This window comes from Lonchura striata, chromosome 18 (genome assembly GCF_046129695.1).
Source record: "Lonchura striata isolate bLonStr1 chromosome 18, bLonStr1.mat, whole genome shotgun sequence".
In the NCBI taxonomy this organism is placed as follows: Eukaryota; Metazoa; Chordata; class Aves; order Passeriformes; family Estrildidae; genus Lonchura; species Lonchura striata.
The window spans coordinates 10789594-10817489 of NC_134620.1; the positions used below are offsets into that span (position 1 = coordinate 10789594).

At 51.2% G+C, this 27896-nt stretch overlaps 2 protein-coding genes across 3 annotated transcripts in view; both read right to left on the bottom strand.

Annotated features, from left to right (window-relative positions):
* Window positions 1–6470, bottom strand: part of MYO18B (myosin XVIIIB) — a 59302-nt gene extending 52832 nt beyond the window's left edge. The window contains exons 1-10 of the mRNA XM_021544591.3: window positions 6221–6470; window positions 6038–6099; window positions 5282–5437; window positions 4167–5192; window positions 3886–3952; window positions 3639–3751; window positions 3337–3513; window positions 2164–2362; window positions 1088–1230; window positions 32–132 (exon numbers count right to left, since the gene is read on the bottom strand). Of these exons, the coding sequence (XP_021400266.1) occupies window positions 32–132; window positions 1088–1230; window positions 2164–2362; window positions 3337–3513; window positions 3639–3751; window positions 3886–3952; window positions 4167–5192; window positions 5282–5437; window positions 6038–6099; window positions 6221–6410 (2234 nt within the window). The 5' untranslated portion in view covers window positions 6411–6470. The remainder of the gene's footprint in view (window positions 1–31; window positions 133–1087; window positions 1231–2163; window positions 2363–3336; window positions 3514–3638; window positions 3752–3885; window positions 3953–4166; window positions 5193–5281; window positions 5438–6037; window positions 6100–6220) is intronic.
* A 1630-nt stretch (window positions 6471–8100) lies between these two features.
* Window positions 8101–27896, bottom strand: part of GRK3 (G protein-coupled receptor kinase 3) — a 61031-nt gene continuing 41235 nt past the window's right edge. The window contains exons 10-22 of one of the 2 annotated variants that reach the window (XM_021544711.3): window positions 25448–25526; window positions 24906–25036; window positions 24061–24155; window positions 23125–23232; window positions 21072–21138; window positions 20783–20883; window positions 19389–19455; window positions 18845–18940; window positions 16554–16716; window positions 15719–15855; window positions 15437–15472; window positions 14700–14813; window positions 8101–14210 (exon numbers count right to left, since the gene is read on the bottom strand). In XM_021544711.3, the coding sequence (XP_021400386.2) occupies window positions 14049–14210; window positions 14700–14813; window positions 15437–15472; window positions 15719–15855; window positions 16554–16716; window positions 18845–18940; window positions 19389–19455; window positions 20783–20883; window positions 21072–21138; window positions 23125–23232; window positions 24061–24155; window positions 24906–25036; window positions 25448–25526 (1356 nt within the window). In that variant the 3' untranslated portion in view covers window positions 8101–14048. The remainder of the gene's footprint in view (window positions 14211–14699; window positions 14814–15436; window positions 15473–15718; window positions 15856–16553; window positions 16717–18844; window positions 18941–19388; window positions 19456–20782; window positions 20884–21071; window positions 21139–23124; window positions 23233–24060; window positions 24156–24905; window positions 25037–25447; window positions 25527–27896) is intronic. The other variant, XM_021544712.3, reaches the window with a different exon arrangement.

The following is a 27896-nucleotide window of genomic DNA, read 5'->3' on the forward strand; positions in this document are numbered from 1 at the left end:
CAGCCCGGGGCTGTTGGAGCCTCACACCCACCTCTCTGCCACATCCAGCCCTGCCAGCAGCAGTGGGAAGATGTTGAAGTTGCTCTCTCCTTCGGGCTGCTGAGCAACACGGGCCCTCTCCAGCAGCAAGGTCTGGGGAGGGAGAAGGGGACAGGGAGATGGGGACATGCTCCTGGCAGCTGCCAAGTAGGGGCTGGATTTCTCCTTGCAAGGACTCAGCTGGGTTTGGGGGCTGCTCCTCCCACCCAAAGCTGTGCAAGCAAGAGCTGAATCATGATCCAGGTGTTGAGGAGCAACTTCAGAGCATGAAAGCAACACCCACGGTCCCTCTGAGCTTCCAGGGGTCTGGGCAGTGCCATGGCCCCAGCAGAGATTGGGAGAAGTCATTCTCTGGGCTCCAGACGAGCCCAGCTCAGCCCCAGCCTTGCCAAAGGTGCTCAGTGCCAGCACTGGGGCCAGCAATGAGTCTGTAGAGCTGGGGGTCCCAGCCCAGACTGTCCCACAGACAGGCCAGGGTGGCTCTGGTGGCACTATTGGGGACATTCCTGCACAAGGACAGCTCCACCAGCTCCCCGTGGGTGCCCAGGGCAGAGCAGGGCCAGCAGTGGGAAGCCCTGGTGCTCCCCTGGAGCAGACAAGGCTCCAGCCCTCCCCTCCCTCAGACAAGGCCTAGGGACACGGGCAGCTCTGATTAAAGAGCTTTTGATAAGAGCCCTGATGTGATAAAAGCCCTCCGAGGCTCAGCTCCAGGCGGCCTGAGGTGCTGCTAATGAAACACTGAATTATACATTTCCTCATCAACATTTCATCCCAGCACTGCTCCCAGCTCCCTGCCAGGGACAGGCACAGGCTGGGGGACCCTGGCACGCTGCTGCCAGAGCTTCTTCTCAGGGGTTATTTGGGCACCTCTGGTTTAGGAGGAGCAGGGAGCAGAGCAGGGAGCAGAGCAGGGAGCAGAGCAGGGAGCAGAGCAGGGAGCAGAGCATCGCTCCTCGTGCTGGGAAGTGCAGCACAGGGGTGGCTCATCCCCACCCCAAGGACCCCCATTTTCAGCCACAGCCCTCCCATCTCAGCAGGTGACAGGTACCTGGAGGTGAGCAGCAGTGACCTGCCCAGTGGCACTGAAATCCAGCGACAGGACCATGGAGAAGCGCGTGGAGCTGCTGCTGTGGCTGGTGGTCACCGACCCAAAGGCTCCCAGGACTGTGAACATGGCCTGGATCTTCTCCACTGCAAAACCACCAGCAGAACCCCCTGAGCCTCCCTGCAGCTCTGCAGGACGTGGCTCCTCCTGCCTCACCTCTGCCTGCTCCTCCCGGGGTCTGTCCCAGCCCTGGGCGTGGGGTCAGCATCCCACACCGGGTGTCCAGTGACAGAAGGGGACCTGCCAGCTTTCCCAGCCTGTTCAGGCCATCCCTCAGCCCTTTGCAAGAGCACAGTGTACCCGAGAGAGCTCCGAAATCCAACCCTGCCCTCTGAAACCACTGCCTGCCCAGCAGAGCAGCGTCACCAGCAACCCGAGCAGGTGGGAAAGTGCTGGCCCAAGCACTGGAGTGATTCCAGTGATTCCCTGCCGCTGCTCACGCTGGTGTTGGTCAAAGCAGCAAATCCTTTGAGTCTGGGATGGGGACAATGGCACTGGCAGCCACACTGGCTGCTCAGGAGCCACCCCAGGCGGCAGAGATCGGGTCAGGATTTGTGGGGCTGTGTGCCCCCAGCCTGCCCTGGCTCTGTGTGCTGCCTCCGGCCAGCACGGAGCACCCAGTGCCACCCCTGACCATACCTGAGACCCTGCAGCACCTGAGACCTGCAGCACCTGAGACCCTGCCCACACCTGAGACCCTGACCATACCTGAGACCCTGCAGTACCTGAGACCTGCAGTGCCTGAGACCTTGCCCACACCTGAGACCCTGCCCACACCTGAGACCTGCAGCACCTGAGACCCTGCAGAACCCGAGACCCTGCCCACACCTGAGACCTGCAGCACCTGAGACCCTGCCCACACCTGAGACCCTGCAACAACTGAGACCCTGCCCATACCTGAGACCCTGCAGTGTCTGAGACCTGCAGCACCTGAGACCCTGCCCACACCTGAGCCCCTGCCCATACCTGAGACCCCGCAGTGTCTGAGACCCTGCCCACACCTGAGACCCTGCCCATACCTGAGACCCTGCCGTCCAGGCTGCCTGCCATGCCCACCAGGTACTCCAGGGCGCTCTGGCAGCACCGGGTCCTGCCGGCCCCGCTGTGCCCCAGGGGGACGATGGCCTGGTCCTGCCGCTGCATCAGCAGGTTCCTGTAGGCTCGGTGTGCCAGCGAGCAGATGTTCGGGGGAAGGTTGTCCCGCCTCCCCCTGGGAGCCTGCGGGCAGGGAGAGGGTGACCGAGCGCATCCCAAACAGGCTTCTCATGGAGAAAATCCTGAAGGTGCTCACACTCGGGGTTATGGTTTCTCCAGCGTGCAGAACCTCCCGAGTCTGAGTCCTCAGAGCACCCCCAGCCCCAAGAGCAAGTACTCCCAGAGCATTCCTGGCCATCAGTATCTTCAGAGCATCCCCCTCCCAAAATATCCCCGGTCCCGAGTGTTCCCAGAGCATCCCAAGTCCCAAATGTCCCCAGAGTATTCCCAGTCCCGAATTTCCCCAGAGCAACCCTGATCTGGAATGTCCCCAGAGCAACCATAATCCTGAATATCCCCAGAGCATCCCCGGTCCCAAACGTCCCCAGAGCATCCCTAGTCCCAAATATCCCCAGAGCATCCCCGGTCCCAAATGTCCCCAGAGCATCCTCGGTCCCAAATATCCCCTGAGTATCCCCGGTTCCAAATGTCCCCAGAGCATCCCTGCCCCAAATGTCCTCTGAGCATCCCCGGTCCCAAATGTCCCCTGAGTATCCCCGGTTCCAAATGTCCCCAGAGCATCCCTGGTCCCAAATGTCCTCTGAGCATCCCCGGTCCCAAATGTCCCCAGAGCATCCTCGGTCCCAAACGTCCCCAGAGCATCCCTAGTCCCAAATATCCCCTGAGTATCCCCGGTTCCAAATGTCCCCAGAGCATCCCTGGTCCCAAATGTCCTCTGAGCATCCCCGGTCCCAAATGTCCCCAGAGCATCTTCGGTCCCAAATATCCCCAGAGCATCCTCGGTCCCAAATATACCCAGAGCATCCCCGGTCCCAAATGTCCCCAGAGAATCCTCTGTCCCGACTGTCCCCGCACTGTGACGGTCTCACGGTGCCACCTGCCGGCCCCGCCGCGCCCGGCGCCCTCCGCCACTGTCCCCGGGAGGGTTGGTGGCCGCTTCCCACGGGGGATCCCGTGCCCCGGGTCCCTTCTCTCACCTTCCCGGCGCCGTCGGCGGGCGCGGGGCCGGGGGCGATGGCCACCAGGCTGGGCCCCGCGTAGGTGCAGGGCAGGCGGGCACGGAAGCGCTGCCGCAGCGTGTTCATGACACTGCACTCGTTGAGGCTGATGAGGGTGGCCAGATCCTCGGCCTGGTCCAGGCTGGGGGGGTTGGTCTGCGGGAAGAGACCCGGAAACCCCTCGAGCTCTGCTGTCGCGGCAGGGCTGTGCCACCTTGGGCACGGCCAGCCCGGGGCAGCGGCTGGAGATGCCATCGTTGTGCCCCGGGCAAGGGGCTCACCCTCTGCACGCTGTCCTCATCCACCTCCGTGACGGTGCCATCCTCGTCCCGGCGCACCCTCACCCTCCCCGCCGGCAGCTCCGGTGTCCCCACGTCCGGCTTCAGCTGCGTGGCTGCAGGAGAGGCTGGTGAGTGTCCCTGGCGTGGGACAGCCGGGGCAGAGCCGGGGGGCCAAGCCCAGCGGGGACAGCAGCCGGAGCTCTGTGCCCCCGGCACGTCTCAGCCGGGGCAGGGCAGGGAGAGTTACCCAGCGTGAACCCATCCGGCTGGACCAGCCACACCTTCTCTGCCTCGTACCAAACGTCCCCCGGAGCCTGGCGGGAGCAGAGAGGGCAATTGGGCAGCAGCGGGAGGAAAGCTGAGCTGAACAAACCGCCTTTGCCCCGCGGAAAAGGATATTTCCACACTCCTGCCCATCCAAACCTGGGGTCGCCTTCCCCCAGCACAGCCCACGGGAACAGGAGGAGCTGCATGAAACCACAAAACTGCACCAGTGCCCCAAAACCCGGCTAACACCCAACACATTACCTGCTCCTTGTCCGTGCTCTCTTTATCCTGGTCCTTTTCCATGCTCTTGCTCATCCCCTTGCTCCTTCCCGATGTTTCTTCAGCCTGGTCCTTGTCCGTGCTCTTGCCAATCCCTTTGCTCTCTTTCAGCATCTCTTTACCCTTTCCCAGCTCTTCCTTCACCTTCCCCACCTCTTTTCCCACATCTGTGGACTTCTCTTGGATTCCTCCCGGCTCTGCCTTGAGACCCTCCGACTTGTTTGTGGTTTTTTCAGGCGTTTTGATCTCCCTTGGCTCCTTCTTGCCACCTCCAACATCTTTCTTCATCTTCTCTGGCTCTTTCCTGGCTGACAGCAGCTCCCTCTGGGCTTTCACCTTGGCTGGGGGCTCCTCGTGCCTCAGGGGTGTCCCCTTCTCCTTGGTGCTCTCAGAGACTGTCCCTTTCTCCTTCTTGGTGCTCTCAGGGACTGTCCCCTTCCCCTTGGTGCTCTCAGGGACTGTCCCCTTGGATGTGTCCCCTTCCTTCCCTGGGATTTTGCTGCTGCGCTGGGGGCCCTGGCTGGGTGCAGGGGCTGGAGCTGGGGGGCTGCTCCCCAAGAAGGAATCCTTGGGGCTCTTCCTGGGCCACAATGGCTTTCCCACCTTGGGAGCTCCGGGGTGAGGGGTCTCTGCTGGTTTGGGGGTGTTCTCTGCTGGTTTGTGGGGTGTTTCTGCTGGTTTTGAGGATGTCTCCACTGGTTTGCGGGGAATCTCTGCTCTTTTTGGGGGTGTCTCTGCCAATCTGGGGGCAGGTGCTGTTGTTTTGGGGGATATTTCTGCTTTTTTGAGGGGTGTCTCTGCTGGTTTGGGGGCAGGTGCTGCTGCACCAGGTGCAGGGGCCGGGGTTTTGCTGGGGACAGTCCCCAGCACAGGGGGCAGCTCCTTGTGTGGGGGGGCTGTGACCTCCTTGTCCCCCTGCCCCTCTGCCTTCAGCCCGTTCCTCAGTGTCCCCTCGCTGGCCCTCCCTCCTCGGGCAGCGGGGCCGTCCCCGGCTCGGGCCTCACCGGGCTGCAAGCAAAGGAGAGGAGCCTGCTGTGACACCCGGGGACACCTGGGGACACCCCCAGCTCCCCGGTGTGAGGTCCCTCAGTGCTCACCTCCTCCTTGGTGCCCACCCTGCTCTCCTTCCTGCGCCGCGCCGCCTTGGCCTCCTGCTCGGTCTCCCGCACCAGCTGCTTGATGAACCCCCCGGGGATGACCGACAGGAGCAGGGGGGGGGCAGACGGGGGTGGCCCCCGGTCCTCGTCACGAATCTGGGGTTGGGAGAGCAGAGGTGGGTCACAGGGCAGGCACGGGGACAGGAGCCAGCACTGTTAGTGACAGCAGGGCACCCTGCTCAGGCTGGGGCACTGCCCATCCTCCTGCTGGGCACCAGGCTGGGTCGGGGATGCTGTGGGAGCAGAAGCACCGAGAAGAAAAGCCCAGAGAGAAGCGCCCAGATCCCCCGAGGGCTGGCACGGCAGGAGCCCACGTGCACTCCTCTGTGCCAGCAGCCCTGGCGTGGCAACCAGAGGAACCATCCTGGCTGCAACCAGGCAAGAAGCAGCTCCAGCATCACCGCAGCCACATGCAGCCCTGCAGGTCCCAGGGCAAAACCAGCCCCACTTCCCACAGCTTTTCCAGCAGCAGCGCCAGCATCAAACCCTGCCTGCCAGGCTCAGCAGGCAGGTGAAAACCACTCAAACCAGAACACTCAGGCTGAACGGAGCCCGGAGCCAGGAGGCCGGACAGAGCACGAGGAAGTGCACAGGGAGCCGGGGGGATGCTGCAGTGACACCCCAGCACTGAGCTCCCAGGCAGGAAGAGCACCCAGCCCAAAAGCACCGGCAGTGCCAGCCGGGACCGAGACTTTCCTTCTGCTCCCAGAGCGCCAGGCGCGAGGAGATGGCCATGGTGGCGGCGAGGCCGGACGGTGCTGTGCAGAGACACGCGGGGACACACGGGCAGAGAGAGAGGAGACAGTTAGCCAGGGGCTGCTGCCGGCCCCAGGGCTGTGCCAGGCCGGGAGCACCCTGAGCTCGCCAGGCATTGCCCACCTGGGCTCGCAGCACCAGCCGGAGCGCGGCAGGGCACGGGTGGCAGTGACCAGGGCAGCGTGGGGAGGTGCGGCACAGAGGGTTGGTGGCACGGGGGTGATGCTGAGACCCCTCGGCCCGGGCTGGGTGGCCGCAGGAGCCCATCCGTGCCCCACTTGGGGCTGACCGCGGCTTCACCTGTTGGCATCATTCATGCACCGAGCGCGTCGGGGCTCGCCGGGCGCTGCTGTGCCTCCCCGGCAGCCGCATCTCCTTGTACAGTAAAGGGCAGGAGCGGCCGGGAGCGGGCTGGGAATGTCACTTGCCTTCCCGGGCGGCTGCCCCGAGCGCCACGTGCCTCGGGGACCGGCTGTCCCCCCAGCCAGGACTGGCCCCGATGGCACCGCAGAACCCGGAGCGGGCGAGCGACGGGGCATTGTCACCCCCGGCCGGACAGGGACCGTCCTCGGGGAAACTGAGGCGCGGAGAGGACGTGCCTTGACCAAGCACCCAGGGTGCCACCAGCACCGCGCTGCCCCCGCTCAGGACACAGCCCCGGGCGGGCCGAGGGCGTTTGGATCTGGTCCTTACTTGGGCACCCGTGCTGCCACCCTGGTGCGAGGCCATCGAGGGGTCCCCAGCCACAGGGCGGGGCGCAGCGTCCCCGTCCCCATGCCCGCTCCCATCGCTGCTCCCTCCGCGGCTGCAAGCCGCCCCCGGAGCCGGGGCTGCCGCTGTCGCCATCCATTCCCAACTTAAAAATACCCCTCCCGGCCCGGGGGCACCCGCAGACCCCGCTGCCCACCCCGGGGGTACCTGGTGGGGGCGGTGGGTGCCGGTGTCCCACACCAGCACCGGGATCCCGGCGAGCCGAGAGCGGCGGCGGCAGCGCGGGGAGCGCCGAGCGGGGCGGCAGCGCCGGCCCCCGCCCCCGCCGCGGTGGCAGCTGAGGTGACACATGTCACTGCTAAAAATACCCCGGCCGTGGCACCGGGGCCTCGCTGGGGAGAGGCACCGCGGGGCCCTCCTGCTCCTCGGTTCCACACCGGCTGGCACACGCGTGCCACCCGCGCCCTCCTTGGCGCTCGCCTCCTGCACCCCAAAGAAATGGGGGAACTGCTCCGCTTGGGTGTGAGCCCCCCCAGAGCACTCTGGTGGTGCCCGAGGGGGACACCCTGGGCTGGGGGCTCAGCACCGGGGTCCCCAAAGCACCCCGGCTCCCCCCACCAGCCCCAGCCCTGAGATGGGGCTGAGCTGGAGGAGGAGAGCTCAAAATAGCCCCTGGCACCGACGGCAGCATGGTCAGCACCCGGCCAGGGCAGGAGGCAGGGGAGCAGCACAGGGGACACGTGGTGACCACATGGGGACAAGGGTGACACCCCGGGGCACAGCAGGACCTGTGTCCCACATGGCCCAGCACCCAACAGCCAGTCAGGGTGCATGTCACCTGCTCGGGACAAGTGCAGCTGCACAGGGGCAATGTCCCCACCTCGGCCACGCTGACCCAAAAGTTCCACGGGCTCACCCAAGGCTCTGGTAGTAAGAAAGGAAACAGGATTGTCAGTCTGGAGTCCCCCACAGCAAGAGACCAAGCGTTGGCTGAGCATCCCACCAAGCCCAATCCCACCTGGGAACAGCATGAGGACACGAGGTTTCCATCATCCTTCCCTGGTGGCACTGCAGCCATGGGGCCACTGCTGGTGGGAAGCCACCCTTGGTCACCTACCACACCACGTCTCTCCTGCAGGACACAGACGGCGTGTCCCTCAGAAAAACCAGGACAAACACCATGGGGAGAGGGCAGGGACTTAGCTGGGCATGGGGCAGTGGGGTCCATGCAGTGCATCCCAGTACAGCCTGACGGGAAGGGACAGTGCCACGGAAAGAACGAGACGCCGGCACACACGCAAAGGACGGTTTTTATTGGGGTCTGGTCGTAGGAGAGCAGTTGTACTGACCAACACACAGAAGCAGCTTAGCTGTGCCAAAATAATCCCTTAAAAAAATACTGGCGGCAAGAACCGAGTGTGGCACACCCGCCACCACGGGGCTGTAAACTCCGGGACAGTCCGTGAGGAGCGAGGCCACAGCTCACAGGCACCGGGACCCCCCTCCCCACAATAAATATGGAAAGAGCCAAGTACATAAAACAAGGAATGATCTCATCGATACAATATCTAAAGTTATTTACAGATCCTGGCTTTGCTTACCATTAATTACACATTTTGGACAGGTTCTCTTTCGATCGTTTCCTTCATGGCGAGTAGCTGTTCGTGTGAATCTGCTCCTTTTTGCTTTAAAGGACCTAGTGAGGCACTAGAAGCGCTCACAAATCCCCTCTCCGAGGATGCTCCTGCTTTATTCTGTTTTTCACACACGTTTTTTTTTGTGCCATCTCACCCACTGCCTGCTCTCTCCCTTTCCCTGAGGAGAAGATGCCTGCTACCAACAGGAAAGCCTCTTCCCAGCCCATCTCCTTTTCCAGCCTGGAAACACAGCGTGTCACACAAAACCCAGACCAACCTGGCCCTGGACAAAGCCACCTTCCTGCAGCTGTCCCCAGGTTCTCTGCCAAATCCCTGCCTGGACACCCCAGGCCAGCTGCCCTGGTCTCAGCACTGTCCCCACCACGGCACTTTTCCAGGGGTCACTAGGGAGTCACAATGCCACCAGCACAGTGTCACCCACTGCCAGCTCCCCCCTCCCTCCAGGCACAGCTTGGACTACAGCTCATCCCAAAATCCAGTGGGATCAGAGCAGGAAATGGGAAAGAAGGCAGAGATTGCTCTAAGGAGCACAGCAGGGATCCCTCCCTGCCCCAGGCAGCTCCTCAGCAAGGAGAGAATTCCAGCACAGTGTGGCAATGGAAAATACCACATTTCACCCAGCAGTGCCACGGGGATCAGCCCTGACCAGCACAGACCCCCAGCACCATGAGAGCACACAATCTCACACCTCGAGTACTCCTCAAACTGCACAGCCCATGCTCACAACTGGAATTATTTTTAGGAACTGAGAGACCTGATAAATTTAGGGCTATTTCTGTACCTCACTGAGGACAGAGGCACTGGGGTTGGCTCTGCAGATGTGCCCAGATGTGCCCAGCAGAGGCAGCTCCTGGTCCTGCCGGGGTGTCACCTGGGTGTCACCTGGGTGTCACCGTCCCCACACCCCAGGGACGGTCCCTGCAGGGTCCCTGGTGGCCTCTCCTCCCCTGGGATGTGACACCAAGCAGGGTCCTGCCCTGGCTCTAGGACAGGCACTGCTCCTGCCTCAGGATCCTGTTCTGAGGGATCAGGGGATGCCCTGAAACACCAAACCCATCTCCAGTGGGGACATTTTGGGTCCTGCAGCCCAGCCCCGTGTCCAGACTCTCCTTCCACTCACTCCTTCCCAGAGCTCTGCAATTCCCTGATGGCTGAGCTGGATCAAACCCCACGCTGACTCCTTGGCCCACTTTAGGTCATTAATTCTCTTTAACTCAGCACAGACTCCTGTGAATAAACACTTATTCTGGGAATTCTGAGGGATAAAGGAGAAATTTGGAAATATCCCATGGAGGGGTGGATTTGCAGGAGTTTTCCAGGTGATTCTGCATTCAGGAGCAGAGAGCCTGGAGTACCTGTGCAGGGAGTGAAGGGCTGCACAGGCTCAGGGAATCTATCCCTACTTCGTCATGAAAAACAGAATAAAGCTGGCTGATCCTGCTTGAAAGGAGCTGCCACTTCCATACATATACGGAGCAGAAATTCTGTGGAATGTCAGAAGTTGGAGAAACATGTATTTAATAAATAATATAAAATGCTTTTTCTGTTAAAATAGAATTCTCGGGTTTATACCTACAGAGCATAGCAACCTTTACATAAACAAAATAAAGCTGAGTCTGTGATGATTAGTTTAACACAAAATAAAAATACAATTTAACAATAGAATTAAAACAGCCGATGTTCCATCCACACAATATGTACACCATAGAATAGAAACCAACAGAAAACAAAAGTAGATTATCTTGAAACTCCTCAGACATTTGGATATACATATTTTCTCTGTATATTTTAGATATTTTCCTTTTTTTTTTTTTTACAATATTAAAATTAATACTATGCTTTGTCAAAATACACTTTTCAGAATTTTTTTTTCCTTTCATTTATAGAACTGACTCATTCCTTATATTAATCAACACGACTAGAATTATTTATTGTCTACTGTACACTTCAAAGAGTCCTTCCTCTGGGGATATTTTGGGTGCAAACACCTCTGAGGCAGAGGAGCCACGTCAGTGCCACGTGCTGGGCGGTGACACCGCTGTGCCAAGGGCTGCAGGACACGGATATGGACACGGGATCAAGGAACCTGGTCCTAAAGCTGACCAGCTGCCAGGGAAAGAGCAACTCAGAGCTCCAGGGATTTCACTCCTCACGAGCTGATTCCCTGTGACCCAAGGGATGACGATGCCAGGGCTGGTCCTGCTCAGGGAACATCAACCCCCAGAGCTCCTCTGGGCACCAGTGGCCACTATGGGCAGGATCACAACCAAAACCAGCCTTTTTTAGCACAAACCAGTGTTTCCACCACCTCCACGTTGGGCTGCAAACATCTGATTTATCTCAAAGCCAAACCCGACCTCACAATTCCATTTTTAGGTTTTGCCCCCCTTGAGGGAAGTGGGAGAGGAAAATCTTCCACTGGGTTTCTAAAGGGGAGGTGTTGAATCACAGAATATCCTGAGCTGGAAGGGACCCAAAAGGATCACCAGGGTCCAACTCCTGTCTCTGCTCAGGGCAGCCCCAAGAAATTGAGGAAAACTCGAATGTGACTAAGCCGAGCTCTGTCCCCAAAGCTGCTCTCTCCCTACCTGCCAGGCTTCCCTTCCAGACACACTTCCAGCTATTATTAGCCTGCTCCAAGAGTTTTTGAAGCCTGCTGGGGGGTGGGGGAACATACCAGGAATGTCAATCCCAGCTGGATGCACTCCAGCATTACTCCAGCTTCTCTCACAGCAGCACTTTGGGAAGGACCCGTGAGCCTGCAGCCTGCTGGCTCTGCTGGACCAGGGACAAGAACACAAAAAGCTCAGACACAACAAAGAGGAAGAAGATTTACGCTTGGAGAAGTGGATGGCCAACACTTGGATGAAGGATTGGAAAAAAAACCAAAACAAACAAACAAAAAAAAACCACAAAAAACACCCCACAGTAAACGCTCCTTTAACGGTTTCATGAATTTGCAAAATAATTAGCAAATAAACAAGGGATCCTAATCACACAGCCAAAAACCTTCCTGCAAATTAACACTACCAGGAATCTTTGTCCAATACAAAAACTTCAGAGACTCTGGTTCCTAAACCAAGAAGGAACAGACTGGGGCAGTATCTAGGACTTTTTGGTTTGGAGAGTGCAATTCCAGCTCTCCCTCCACACATCCAGTCACTTTTCCACACAGAGCCCCATTTATTACAGGGAACCCACCTTCATTCAGGAGTTTGTCACTGTGATAACCTCTCCTCTCCTAGCTGCACAGTTAGATACAAGTCACAAAAATAAAGCTATTTTCAATTGTCAATAAATCACAGCTGGCTGAAGAAATCCAAATCTTTTCCTGCCCCTCCCACTGGAGGTTGGATGGGGCACCATAATGAGGATATTCCAGGGCCACTCTAAATCCTTCACATTTCAAAATAAATTTATTTCCCTAAGACAATATACAGCCTTCATTTCATATAAAATCTCTGGGTTTGAGGCACAATTTCCCAGCTGATGACCTGCTCCTCCCTCACTGACATCGGCACCGCAATCTGCTGACACGGAGTGAGAGTGAAATCCAGCCATGGAAAATAACTGAAGGAGAAGAATGGGACTGAGCAGGGACTCAGAAAGTAAAAACAAGTTACACAAGAACTGTGAGAAGGTTTTAACACAATCCAAGGGCTTTTTTCTAAATCAAGGAGAAAAACACGAGCATTGCATGGTATTGTAGGGAAAGCTGAACCACCACCAGCGGGATGAGACATTTTTATCCCGAACACATTATAAATACCACACAAAGAATCATGGAATTATTTTAGGTCAGAAAAGACCTCCAAGATCATCAAGTCCAACCTCTGACCAACCACCTCTGACACTGCTCCTTACAGAGGAGCTGAGATGCTCTGAGGAATAACAGAGAGGCTGGTGCTGTTTACACAGAATAATTGGGAAAATAAATAGGGGTGGAGGGGGGGGGAAATCATGGAAAGAAACCACTTTCTCAGGGGTATTTTCCAGAATGCATTTTCCCTTTGGTGCAGCCCCAGGTGGTCAGCCAGGGTTTGTACAAGCTGTGCAGCAAACCCAGCTCCCATGCAGAAGCAAACAGAGCCACTTTTACTACTTTTCTCCAAGGAACTCTGACAGCCACACACGCTCGACAAACCACGCACGATTTCTACTCCCACTTACACAGGCACAGCTCCACTATCTTCAGGGACTGTGAGAGTTGTACCTCTGTAGCTGGGAAGAAAAATCTTCTCTAAGCCGTTCACTGAATTGGGAAAACAGCTGAAGTTCAGCCCTGACCTCTCTCTTACAAACCACCACAACACCCAGGGCAAGGCCCAGCTTGAAGCTGTGGGACAGCTCAGGATGAGATCTTTCCTTCAAGCAAGGCTTTCCACCCAGCACACTTGATGCCTCAGGTAGAATTAACAGAAACCATTTGATCAGCTCATTCTGTCAGCTCCACGCTCAGTTTTATCACACTGCCTTCACTGTGGGCAGTTTGAACTCTTCAGAACAGAAAATGAGAGATCCTTTCCCAAGCCAAGCTGTGATATGTGCATGAACCTCCTGGGCCTGGCTCCAGGGGGAACTGGGGATTTTTGGGGATTTCTATGCTACGGGAACACACCTGTGTACAGCAGAGGAGGATCCCGAGTCCCAGGGCTGAGGAGTGATCTGGGATACGTACCGAGGTACCCACACACACCAGAACCCAGCACATGCTCTACAATGCACTGGATTTGAATAATTTCTTTTTAATTTTTTTTTTAAAAAGTGCAGTTGACCTGAAATGGAAAAGAACTGTCTTTTATGTTCACTGTAAACTTGTCAAAAGGAATCTGCTCTTTAAAAACTGTGCTAAAATAGTCGATTTATACAACAGAGCACTAGATGAAGCTACCATAAATTCCTCTTCACCAATTATTACTCTATTGTGTCAGTTATAGTACTGCATATACGTAGAAGAAGCAAAACGGTGGTAGCTACTATTAGTGAGTACAACAAACCCAGGGAATAATTCGAGTTCAACGCTCCCATGAAGTAGCAATAACACTTAAACCACAGGACAGTTAAGAATTCAGTACTTTGAAGTGCATCAGAGTCACACTGTTGATCATCAGCAGTATGGAGCAAGGTTATCAGAGAGTCAGCAGTAATGGTCGGGAAGGACACGGCAACACGACAGAGCGAGGGGCAGGCACCCACCACGGCCGGGCGGCAGCTCCGGCTCCCTCGGTGTCACCGCGGGAGTGTCACCCAGCCAGCAGCACCCGCGCCACCCCCGCGGCGGGGACACAAAGCCTCTTCCTTCCATCAGTAGTTCCAGAGGGACGGAGCTCAGCCGGGCCCCGCCGGGGTTGGGGACGCGTGGGACAAGGAGCAGCCTCTCCGCCCGGTGACCCGCTTGGGGCAGGGTCCCCCCGCCGCCGGAGACAGAGTCCTGACGTGGCCCCACGCTGTAAACATCGAATTCCTCCTCCCGCCAGCGCATCCCGCCTCCAGGGCTGCACAAAGTCATTCGTTCACAAGGATTCGGGACACTCTGCAGGTTCACCAAGCAGCTCTCCCCGTGGGAACGTGGTCGGTGTCTCCTACAGCCCGTTGCTGTTCCTGTGGCTGAGCGGGGGCTTCGAGAGCTCTACGACTGTGGAGCGGGATTTATTGAGGAACTTCGGAGCCCGGCGCAGCAACCTCTGCGCCTCGGTGAAAGCCTCTGTCAGCTCTTTCTTCCACTGAACAAACTCGGGGTCGCTCTGCAAGAGACACAGAAGCAGTTTGGCACTTCGTGCTACGTGGCCAACAGCGTCTTCTCTCTCAGACAGCACTTTAGGGAAGATATTTTAATTTTCTGAAGGAATGAGCAAATTTGGCTGTAGCCCATGTGCAGCCCTTAGCTTCTCCATCACCCCAACGGAAGCTGGTACAAGGTTTTGACAACTTGAACACTTCCCCTTCCACAGCGAGCTCCAGCAGCTCCCCACAGTGAGACATGAGCCAACAGAACCCTTGGAGCTTGAGAAGTTTGGGAGTTTTTAGCTGTTTAATAAACCCAACTCGTTTTGTCCCAAATACCGCTGAAATCCAGAACAGCCTGCAGGTTTCCTGCTTTCAAAACTCGAGTGTGATAAACACTTCAGCTCTGCTTCACCAAGTGCCTTAGTTAACGTGCAACAGGATGAGCAGAAAAACTTGTTTGTCATATGCAAAACAATCTGATCAAGTTATCGAAAATCAAGGCTTACCTCACACTGTAGGACAAACTGTTTTCCTCCTTTAATTCTCAGTAAGATGCATTTCTTATCTTTAATTTGTGTTTCTTCAACAGATACTATTTGTTCCATTGTCAGCAGGTTTTGCTGCAGCAGTTGCAAAAGAGCAGAGAATTAATTGAAAAGAATACTGTTGCCCATCAAATAAAGCCACTATCTCATTTTCCTGGACTATCCACATGAATTAAATAATGAACATGAAGAGTCATCACACAAACATTTATTTCTGAAGGCTGGGTCATGAACTAAAGATAGACAGTAAGGTAAGAGAGAGATTTACAAGGGGCTTGGTTGCTTCAATAGTGACAACAAAATATCAGCTCTAAAAGCCAGTAATGACAGCATGAAATAAGAATCTACAAATAGGTGTGTCTGCAAACAGAATATTCACTATTTTCCCTCAAGAGTTGCATATAATTTGATACATTTTTCAAGCATTACTGTTATATGCCAAAAAAAAAAGGCAATTTTACTACTTCAAAGAGCTGAAAGGGAATATTTCAGCTCTCAGTACTTACAAAGAGAACATACACAGCAGTGTGCAGGAAACTCTCCCTATGGACTGCAGAGTACACAATGTCTTAAATTCCAAACGCTTCCTTAATTTAAATATACAAATTATCTGCCCTGCACATCAGCACAGCTGGGCTACACTACAGCCACTATAGCATTTTCTTGGAAATAAAATGCTATAGCATTTGTCACCTTACCAGTTTGTGTTTTTTTGTATAAATAGTCCAGAGGTCCTAAATGAAAAACAACACCATCAACTACCAAAATCCTTTAAAAACACAACAAAACAAACAGGTTTCTCAAGTCAACTTTACGTCTCCTCTGTGCAGCGTAAGCTATGCATTAACTACAGTGAGACAGAAGATGCTCAAATGGGCTTTTTACTCGGAGAAAAGTCGTTCCCCAGGAGAACTGCTGGGCACTCCAGGTGTGTCCCACCTCCACCTGCCTTCCAGCACAGCTCGGGGCCCCTCACTCACCCGGGACTCTCCTTCTCCTCGCCACTCCAGCCGGTTGGGGAAGAGGTAAAAGTAACGCCGCTGCCACTGAGTCAGGAAGGGGTTCCCCAGCTTCAGCATGTAGCCATGCATGATACAGTCCTTGCCCAGGGCATAATCTAAACCAAGAGGAGATGTTAGCAAAGCACCAGGAGGAGCAGCTGAAAGCATTCTGAGCCAGCTCCGTGCCCAGGGGACGGAGCCCTGGAGCTGCCCTGCTCAGCAGGTTCAGATCTCACACGCACAGCCCCAGCTCTGCCCTAACTACACAGGGCAGGGAACAAGGACAGCACTCGGCTCTGAAAGAAGGATCTTGCTGGAGGAAGTGTTAAAAGCACTGAGTGCTGCCCTCCAGAGTTTGGGGGTTTGATGTAATGCCCCAGTGCAAGCTGCAGTTTGCTGTGCAAAACCTCCTGGGAAAATCAAACCCCACAGACTGGGCAGCTGGGGAGGCCCTGGCACAGGGTGCCCAGAGAAGCTGGGGCTGCCCCACCCCTGGAAGTGTCCCAGGCCAGGCTGGATGAGATTTGGAGCAACCTGGGATAGTAGAAGGTGTCCCCATGGCAGTGGGGTGGAACTGGATGGGCTTTAAGATCCTTTGCAACCAAACCATTCCAGGAGTCTGTGGTTCCATGAATCTCTTTCCAAAGCCTGATGTCATCATTCAGCATTTCAAAACATTTAGAAACATCTTAAGCAACACGACAGCGATTAAACAAATCCTAACAATTCCTGGGAATGACAGCAATAGGAGAACTCCAAACCCAGGAATTACTACCTAGCAGCAAAAGATGAGAGAAGTGTAAGGACAGATTACCTTCCTCGTGGCCAAGCTGCTTATTTTTAGCCCTTTTTCTGGCCTCAATTTTATCTGTGTCTGCATTTACTGCATCATAAACAGTTTCTGCTACTTCTTGCTGCCAACGCTCCGATATTACCAGAGGGAAGTTCTTATATAACTCCTGGTCACTATCAAGCAACTTGCAAGAGAAAAACAACAAAAAACCCAACATTTTAATAACTTTCACTACTCTTATCCCCAACAGTTAATAGTTACCCATGCAACAGTATTATTTTACACGATGGATTGAACTCAAACCTTCACAAAACAAACAGATGCAAGCAAGAGAAGCACAGACACTAATTTAAGCAAAGATATTAATTTATGTGCAAAGAACAGGCCACCTGCTCAAAACTTGTTTGGTTTGATAGCTCCAAAATCCTCACTCAAGACTGACCCATAATGCTCTCTAGACATTTAAATAACTACTCCAGTGTAAGCAACAGTATTCTTAACTTTGCTGCACAAAAACTTCCTCAGCCCAAGAACTCCATTGATAAGTGAAGATACTTTTTCCACAGTAATACCTTCCATGCTTCCACATCTTGGCTATATAGTCTTAATAATTAACCCTCAGAATTCATCAGCATGTGCTGCAGATCTCAATTTTACTGGTAGAAGGATCCTTTTCTCCACTAATCCTTTGAGTACTTAAATTGAATTACACTGAAGAAAACTAGGAAAAAAATTCCTTCACCAAAAGGGTTTTCCAGCACTGAAAAGGGCAGGGGTGGAGTGCCCATCCCTGGAGGAGCTTAAAGCTGCAGAAGCAGCTTAATTCTCTTACTGCAGTCAGGCCAGACACTCCTGGAATAGATATTCTCCTCGTTTTCAGAGATCCATGCTGTATCCCAGCAGGAAAATACACACCCAGAAAATCTCTGTGATTGCAGGGACTCCCTGAGGCACCTGAGGAAGAGGGAACAGCCACAAGCATCCCCTGAGGGCTCCCCTCTCATAACCTCAAAGCTCTTCTGGGGGCAGCAGGACTCTCTGGAGGATAAATCCAACCCCAGGGGACAGGGAGGAGAGCAAGGGGTTCAAACTGTGGTGCCCAGGGCAGAGAGGGCTCCTGGCACCTCGCTGGCAGCTGACTCAGGCAGGAATCCTCCTGTGACACCCATGGGGGCTGTGCTGTCCCTCCCTGACTCACCCCCAAGGGTAAATTTATCCCATGGGCAGCCTGAGCTGTGAGATTGTGAGATCAAACTGGAGATGACACAGCACTGACCTGCTGCAGATTCCCATTCCGTGACAGGAATCGTGTTATCGAGGATCTCTGAGCCCCTCAAGAAATAAAAAACTGCCTGGTTCTTCCTTGCAAAATGTTCCTCTGAATCCTGGCATTGCAGAACTACAGGAGACTGGAATCCTGCCAGGCTAACATTGGTGCTGAAAGATGTGGAATTTTCTGGGATAAAGAACATCCTGGGCTCTCTGCACTTTTCTGTGCCAACTTCTGTCACCACAGCAGGTGACACTGACAGATGAGCTCCCTTTTAGGCTCGGTGAGAATTTAATGGGGCTTTTTCCTTATAAAGTTTAGAACAATTAGTTTCCCTCCTGACTCACTTCTGTAAGAACAAGAACAAGGTCTGTTCTACTGCAGAAACAGGTGATGAAAACACTGAAGGGCACTGACCCAAGCCCTGCTGCCCCAAAGTCCCAGGGAAATTTCAGAGAGTGGAGGAATTCACAGGGGGTCGCTCTCTTCATGTGAGTCCCAAAGGGGCCAGCAGCTCTAACTTCTCTCCTTTTTTGTATAATTTATATTATTTTCATTACATTTTGGATAATGTCAGAACCTGAAAATTTCTTTTACGACTTTTCTAACTCATGACATTGCTACTATTAACACAGTTTGTCAATTTTAAGAGTTTTCCCTAGAACTCTCTGACCACTCTACTATTAAAACAAGGTTTAGCTCCATTTCTGCAAGCTACCAGAAATAAATCCCAAATTTTAAACACACAAACCATAAGGTATTGTTGAAAATCTGAGACTTTCTTTCCTGACCATTTGAAACAATTCCTTTATCATATAAAACTTTTGGTAAGAAAGTAGATTTCAGTTAACCTAAAATCTTAAGGAGTTGGCAAGCAACAACAAACAGGGGAACCAGCCCAAGGTACCAGCATGGATTGATTTTCCCAGCCAGAAGGAATTCCTTGCACATCCAGAGCCCTGAAGCAAAGGAATGCCACACACACACAGAAAGCCAAGCAGAGCAGTCCCAGTGCCACCCTCCACCACTGAGAGTTGGGTACCTTAATGCCTTTAGTGTCCTCTTCATCAAACGAGCCAATATCAAAAGCATCTGCTGCATTGACTTCTCCCCGGGGAGGAATCAGGGGAGGAGGGTACTAGAAATGGAAATCAGCATCATTAAAGACAATTTAATGGGCATTATTTAACTCCACTCTGTAGTCATGCACAACCTTTGTATTTTTTGCACACATTACACTTGACTGTGCCAGAGTGTCCCCCTTGGAACTAAACTTCAGTTCAGAATTGTTGGCATTTCTTTTAATTAGAGCTCCTTCAAAAATCTGGGGATAAAACTCCCCAGTTTAGAGACAGCAAAGGAAATGAAACATGCAGTCATTTGAGCCTGGAAATTTAATTATTTACTCATAGCAATCAGGAGGATCTGCAGTAATGAATATTCATCAACAACCCTCCCCTTATTTGTGTGAGTGAGCACTTGTGCTGGGCACAGTGACCCTCAAGTTTTCTGTTCAGTACCTGTTTGGGTTTATTTTCCTTTTACTGCTATACCAAGTCAGTTAAATTACTGCCTTTATCCTTTACCTTCTGTAAATAGACTTGTTGCCAATCAATGCCTTTGAAGAAAGGATGTTCCTTTACTTCTTGTGCGCTGCAAAACAGAAGTGACTGAAGTCAACAAATGAAGGGGCTTTTCAAGTGTATTCAAGGAATACAAAGCCCTCAAAGGTCACATTTCTATCACTTGAGAACATTGGGGAAATGCTGTTTTTCAAAATAAAAGAACTCCTCAGTAAACAACAGGAGAGAAGATTTTCATGTGGAAGCACTTGGCATAGAGCTCTAGGGCTGGCAGGCAAGAAATCCTGATGGCACTCCATCATTTCCAACAGGAAACTATGTTCCTCTGTTGTCAGATCCCAAACACAGATCCAGGTCAGATCCTAAAGACAGATCTGAGTCAGATCTCAAACACTGCTCTGGGTCAGATCCCAAACATGGATCCAGGTCAGATCCCAAACACAGATCCAGGGATCTAGGTCAGATCCCAAACACGGATCCAGGTCAGATCCCAAACACAGATCCAGGTCAGATCCCAAACACTGCTCTGGGTCAGATCCCCATCACTGCTTGTAAATAACCAGATTGCTCTACACTATTTCACATTATACAAATTCCATGGGAAAATAATAAATTATTTTTGTTATCTCCCAGGAAAAAGCAATCTCAGGTCATTGTCAAAGAGGGCTCCAAGACAAAAACTCTTTGAATCTCCCACTGGAACTGGAGTCAGTCCCAGGTTCAGGTGTGACCATCTACCTGTTATCACACATCCCAGTGATTTCTCAATAGTTGTTTACTCCTCTCATTTTCTCTCTCAGTCTCACAGTGGCTTTTTAAGCAGGAGATAACAATTTCATGAACAGCTACAAGCAAGGTGAGCCCGGCAGGAGCAAGGAGTGTTTTGTGGTCAAGAAACAAAACAAAAGCTCTTTTCCTCAGAATAATCAGGTGACACAGGCAGCACCAAGCAATACTCACAGCTTTTGCTTGGTGGTTTGGGATTCTTTTTTGGTTTATTTTTTAGTTTTTGTAATATGGTCCTATCATTACAGATACAATATAAACAATGAATTTTCCCTATCAGTATGTCTGAGTCAAATCATATGATTTCATGCCAAAACAGATCAGGCAAAACCAGAAAAACAACCAAGGGATGAGAAGTAGGAACACCACCCAATGCAAGCATGACTGCAGGGAACTCAGGGAAAGGCTTTAAGGACAGAAATTGCCCAAAAAGCATGTCCAAACCGAAGGAATCTGAAATGTAATTCCATGCAGCAGCACTTTGTAATGTTCTCTTTCCAAAATTAAAATCCTCACAACAGGAAGCAGATTTTTACTTGAAATGAATTCACTCATTGACAGAGAAGTGGAAATTTTTCAAGGCAGAGGTCCAAGGAGAAGACAACACCTACCTTCTTCCTTGGCATCCAAGCCTCTTGCTCACATCCCGCTGCAGGAGCCCTTCCAGAAGGGACTTCAGCTCAGGAGAAAAGGAATCCGGGAGCTCCACGTTCTGTGGGGAAAGGAAAGAGATACTCCATGATGGAAGTGCTGTGTTCTGCTTTCTTGCCTCTGATGGTGTTTGGAAACAGCTCTCCCACGTGCAGATACGGCTCTCTGGGAGAGCAGGGGGTGCAGTTCCAGTTTTAGGGGAGATGGGAGCTCAGGGAACATGGGGATGTCACTGAGGCCAGGCCTTACCACCGTGAGCGTCATCCGGTCGATCTCGTGCTTATCTTTGGTTTTGTGCTGCCTGAAAGGGCTGTGCCTGTGGAAAGAAGAAAAAGAATGCTAATAAATAAATGTAAAGCCTCAGCATGTCAGGGTATTTCAGCTGTGGCAATGCCAGGAAAGAGTGGAGCATCCTGTTAGTCCCATCCTTCCTCCTCATCATTCCTGTCCTGCAGAGCAATCTGATACGCAGGAAGGGGAGGAGAAAATTGGGTAATCATTAAACACTGATCTGGAGTTAAAGATGTGCTTCAAATGCCTCAGAAATTACATCTATCTCCCCAAAACCTGAACAGCTTTCAGCTAACAAGGAAATCCCAAGCAGCCATCAACCACAGGGATTTAAATCCAAGGATTTCTATAGGGAAGGTGAGCACGACCCACTGAACTCACCATTCCCCATCATGGAGAGCAAGGAGATAAGAAATCACAGATCCCACAGCATCAGCCACCGGGAAGATATCTGATAGCATCTTATAAATTATCAGCTTCACCCCTTTCCTGCTTTATAATTCTGGCTTGAATCTGAATTTTCCTCTAAGCTATGGAAGACTGTGACCCATTAGAGATTTATCACACAGTCCTTCATGAAAGAAAGAAGCAGTATTGTAGTAAGAGATATTTTGATTAGATTTAGGATATATTCTCTGATTCTTTTCTTTAAAACCTTGAGGGGATTATGTTTTTCACAATCAAAATGTTACTCACTTTTCAATTCCATTAATTAGCTATTCTAAAGCATTCTGGCTTACCACATGGCAGAGTGTACCAGCATGTTTCAACTGGAGACCTGCTACTCCCAAGTTATTTTCCTTTTACTCTCAAAAATGTTCTGATTGATGAATGCAATGGATGGACCAGGACTTCAATTTTTCTCTATTTAGCATGACAGGTAAATGGTTCCCACACAGCCTCATGTACTCTGACAAGGAGGCTCTGAGTAGATCAGGCAAGAAAATGATTCACTGGCGACTTATGGGCAGATTCTGTGCCAGACTAAATCTACCAAATACCAAGAAATGGCACCATGTGCCCTAGCTCTTGTTTTGGGATGTGTTTAATTGCCTTCACAACAGATGAGGAATGAGAGTTCACCATGAATAATGCTCTGGCTTCTGGCTGAGCACTGATACCACCCTGAACATCTCTGCCAGGTACAATCACAGCCCAAAGACTGGCAATTTAAACACCACTTCTTTCTTTATTTGTACCCTTACATAGTCTGCTTTGTGCACAATTAATGTTAAATTGATACAGCTCTAAAGTTCAGTTCACAAGTCACACACTGACCTTCCTTTGTACAGTGTCTGCACGGAGATAAAAGCTCATAATTAATTACGTGTGAGGACACAGGATGACCTAATGATCAATGTTTACAGAGAAGCACTGTGAAAAGCCTCAGAGTTCTTCTGGTTTGCCATGAACAGTGAGGATGCCATTTTCATCAAGCACTTGCTCGTCAGTGCAAGTACACAGATAAATCCCATGGCATTAATCTATCCTAGACACGTAAGTTTAATGAGGAGATAACTGCTGACAAAGCTGTAATTATCATGTACCTTTGGACACTGATAAAGTAACAGGACAGATTCAGCAAATAGAAGGATCCACACCTTTTACCTGGCCCAAACCCTGCAGGAGGGAAGGCTGAGTAGCACCCAAAAAGGGACCAGTGCAGCCAAGAGCTCCTCCACAACACCAGATCTCAACACAAAGCCCGCAATTTAAAGGGCTGCTGAGAGCACTCCAAGGAGCAACATCTCAGCATCTAAAACACTGCCAGAGAGGAGCAAACTGCTGTCTGCAGCACTTCCAAGAGCAGACAGAGGACCTGCCTTCCTCATGTCCCACACCTGTAGCTACTGCAGGACGCAGGGTTTGGTTTGGAAGAAAAAGCCTGGTTTTGTCACACATGGGGACATGGAATGAGGGATCTCTTCAGAGAATCTGTGACACACAACATCCTGCTATTGCAAGGGACACCCCCAGAGGCTTCCAAAGGTGAAGCAGGAGCCCCACTCACCCCCTCAGCAGCTTGAAGAGCATGCAGCCCAGGGAGAACCAGTCGGCGCTGCTGTCGTAGGCTGTGCCCTTCTGCAGCACCTCGGGGGCCATGTACCCGTGGGTTCCTCTGCAGAGTACAACAGCACAAAACATTCATTACATCCAACATTATTACCACTGGGAGAAAAATCATTAAAAAGCAGTATTCTCTCAGTAACACAGCCCAGTTTGGACAGAATTCATTTTAACCATTTTATTTTGCTTCCAATTGGGTTTTGTGTGTCACCTGTGTGAGCACAGGACACTCCTGAACTCACCCCTGGGCACCATTAGAAGCAGCCCCCAGGTATTACTTTTACCCTTGACATACTCAAAACATGTGGACTTTTTTCAAGAAGCTACTGAATTGCAAATATCTTAAGGTGTGACAGGCTGGAGTTTCCCTTTTCGCATAAATTCTGAGACTAAATCAGGGCAATTGAGGACCTAAGAATGAAATGTGCCAGGTAAGATGTGAATCCACACCCAACTCCAGGAAATTCAGATCCCAGTTAAATCCTGATGGTGAGAGGCAGAATGGAACATAATTTGCCTCCAGTTCCATGAAGATCCAGAAAGAGAAAGACACAATAAATCCAGGATTTTAGTCAGTTTTGGAATATTTAATTACTAGGTTGGGACAATTAAAGCAATCTGGTACTTTAACTCAGTCAGGTTCTTCTCTGAGCAGTGAATCATCCCGAAATAATGTGTCATCTCCCAGCCATGCCTACACATCAGCTGCTACAACTGTGCAGGAAAACAGGGAGAGGAGCCCAAAAAACCTCATTAGAGCCTCCAGCTCAGCAAGCCTGGGCCACACAAGTGTCATTCCTCCCTTTCAGACAAAGTTAAGTTATAAAGACAAATTCAGGATGGATTTAGCAGCACCAGAGCTCCCAGACATAATACTTACACACTGGCATGTGGCTTCTTTTTGGAAAAGTCACAAGCCAGCCCAAGGTCTGATATCCTCACGTGCCCATGTTCATCCAGCAAGATATTTGCAGGCTAGAAACCAAGAGAGGGGGGTGAGTGCTTGGTATTCCCCAGCTGACAACTGCAAACTCTCACAGCACAGCAACTCAAACATCAATACTCCCTGGTAATTGGTAATTGCCTTCATTTATTTAATATCTATATACCAGGCACTTCCTAGATAAAAATCCATGTTCTCACAGAGCACTACCATCAACTCCACAGGTTATGAAATGCTGAATAACAGAAGGGAATAACCAGGCAAGGTTTGAACACAAAGCAGGTAATAAATGAAAAATCCATTCTGGCCTCAAGTTGCTTTTGGTTTCTTCACAGCAGGGTCTGTGTGTGGCTCTTACACCTTTTTTCCTCAGTCTCTGGGCAGACTTTCATCCCCTTGTGCTGTCACTTGGTTCAGGGACTCTTCTCTGGGGCCTGTCCTCAATTTCCCAAGTGTCAGTGAAACCCCCCAGCACCTTTCCTGCTGGTGCCTCCCATCACACACATAAATGCCTCTTTCAGGGCTCCCAGAAATACAGTATATCCTCTAAATTACTCCCATCAGGGAGATAAGTAACACTTCACAGGATTTACTGTGACCCCCAGGAAGCCTCTCCCAGGCTGATTAAACTGGATAATGGCACAGATTAGGACGACTTTGAAAACTCATTACAAAAACCAGGCAGATAAAGAAATAATCCTGCCAAGGAAAGGTTTTAGGAAAGGAAATCCATGGCAGTTATCTGAGGGCCTGTGTGGATGCAGGCACCCACCAACCATTACCTTCAGGTCTCTGTACACCACGAAGCGATTGTGCATGTGCTCTAACCCCAGGATGATTTCAGTAGCATAAAACCTCATCTCTTTTTCAGAAAACACTCCATGCTGGGAGAGGTGGTAGTGCAAATCTCCTCCTGAAATGAGAATTGAGATGCAATAATGAAGTGAACAGTAAAACCTTACCCTGCAGGCAGACAGGGTGACACTCTGGGGGAACAGCACAGCTTTTGTAGGTTCTTATTACCTGAAGAGCACACAGCCCCACCCTCTGCAAATCTGTGTGGTGACAAAATAGCTGAGAAAGTTCATACAGAGATCTGACCAGTCTGAAACTCCATTTTAAAATGCATTTATTTCATAATCATTTGCATCCAGTGACTAATCCAGCAGAGGATTTCCACATAAGCAAAGGCTGTACCACACATTGGCTTGTGGAGAGCAGAATAAATCAGCTCATAGAGCAGCCAGGCTTGAGGGACCAACCATCTCAGCAAACCTCCTGCCAAAATTTCTGTAACATCATCATCTGAACAAGCCTTGCTTACCATTCATGAGGTCCAGAATGAAGCAGAGCTTGTCAGGGGTGTGGAAGGCATAGGTCATACAGACTATAAAAGGACAGTCCTGCAAGGGAAGAGCAAAGAGGTTCACCTCAGGCAAAAAGCAAAGTGGGACTTAGGGAAGCTAAAAATACATCTGATATTTTTCCTGTGCTATTTGCCAGTATTCCCAAGTTCTCTCCTCACTCCTGAAATGCAGCTTCACTTGGTAACCCCATCCACCCCGTGAGGCCCTGCCCAGCTGACAGTGAAGGTGTTTGGCCCTCCAGCAGCAGTTCCAACAGAGGATTGAAGGAATGTGAGCACACCAGGCAGGAGTTGGGATTCTGGAGCTTTACAATGTTCAGGAAGCAGCTACAGCAACTTCCACATCCTGCAAACTCACAACACAAGGGGGGTGGGAGCAGCTTCAGGAGGTCAGAGCAGAGCAGCCAGGGCAGGGATGGGTTTCACCTCACTTCCTGATGCACCTGAACCTCAGTTCACCCCATGTTTAAGACAAGCAGCCATAAAAAAATTCACTGGAAACCCACATCTTTGTTCCCAAGGGCTGCTCGTGTGCTGGTACCTCCATGGCACACATTAAAAACCCCATGGCAGCAGCTGGCAGACCTTCCTCTGCACCAGGCCTGTGCTGGATATGAGGGCTAATTCATAATTATGGAATTGCTGAGGTTGGAAAACCTCTCTGAGACTGAGGGATTCAGCCAAGGCCACCACTAACCCATGGTCCATGTGCCACATCCACACCTCTGTTAAATCCTTCCTGGGATGTGACTCCACCACTGCCCTGGGCAGCTGTGCCAGGGCTGGAGAATCCTTTCCATGAAGAATGGACCACACTACTGCTGATACAAGCCAGGAGGCCCTTGGCTAATGACCAGAGGGTGGCTGTCACCTCATCAACATCTCCAAAGCCGTATGGGATGGAACCAGGGATGCTCTGGATTGGGAGGGATCTTAAAGCTCATCTTGTCCCAACCCCAAAGCCATATGGGATGGAACCAGGGATGCTTTGGGTTGGGAGGGACCTTAAAGCTCATTTTGTTCCAACCCCCTGCCGTGGGCAGGGACACCTTGCTGGGAGGCTGTGGAACAAAAGCAGGGCTGTTTGGGGGGTCTGCAGTGATCCCTTTGGGAATGGTTGTGCTGCCCCATCCCACACCTGATCCCAAAGGCAGAAGGAGCCCAGGACACCCTGCAGGGAGCAGAGCTTCACGTGACTCCAACAGCGTGCCTGGAGCTGCAGGATGGAGCAGGGAAAGCTCTGGGAATCTCTGACAGGAACTTGCTCCCTTCCCAATTTAGAAACAGCAAAACACGGCGGCCTTGGGCAGCCTGGGGCCACCTCCAGAGAGAGGAAAGGGAGGGACAGGGACACTTCAGAGCCCTTTCATCCTTCCATGAGGTTCAAACATAAAGGTTTCTGTATATTTCTAAATCTTTATAAATTTATAAATCTTCTAAATATTTATAAAGATTTTTATATCTTCGTATCTATTATTTATATATCTTTATATATATAATTTATATTTTGGGGATCCCCCACAGTGCCTGGGTACATCCTGCCCCTCTCCAACCCAACTGCACTTTTATGTTTTGCTCCACCCAAACAGGAGGGATGGGTGTGAAACACCTGCACAACATCCAGAAAAAAAAGCCAAATGGCCCTAAAAATAAGGAGCCTGATGTGGTGTCTAACACAAGATATCACCTCTGGTTATGAACTCTGTGCTGGGGACTATTGTAGCTGCCACTTAACTTCACAACAACAGCTTTAGCAGAATTATTAACTTAATTTCCTGTATCGACTGGGTAATTCAGAACTGTCCCCAAGCAGGGCTCCTAAAATTTCAGAGCAATCTAATTACCCAGAAGGATTTAGTGGTAGAATTTAAACACCACACATAGACAAATAAAAAGGTTTTTCTGCACCAGAACATAGCTTGCTTATATTTTTATGGATTTTAAAAATAGAAGTTATCTGGAAGTGTAAATGTGATGCGTAACTCATTTTTGTGCAAGCATTCTTAATTTTATCACTACCCTCTCCATGCTTAACAGAGAGAAAAACTGTACTGCAGTATTTTCCTGACACAAAAATCACAGCAAGAGTATTATACAGCATAAAAATTAAAAAAAAAAAAACCTCCCTACAGTTATTTTTTTAAACAACACACAAAGCAATAAAACCAATTTCCCAGGAGAGCAATTCTTCATTGCAATCAACTTTCTGCTCTGATGAAAATAAGCAACATTATGACATTAATGTGTGAATTAAGACCAGTTTGGAAAGAGTTCCTTACATGCAAACAATCCTGGATTGAGTCCAAAGAACTGCTGAAGTCAAATTTGTGGCAATAAATCATGTGGAAGGAAAAAAAAAAATAGAGCAACCATAAAAAAAAAAATGGAAATGTGATATTTTAAAGCT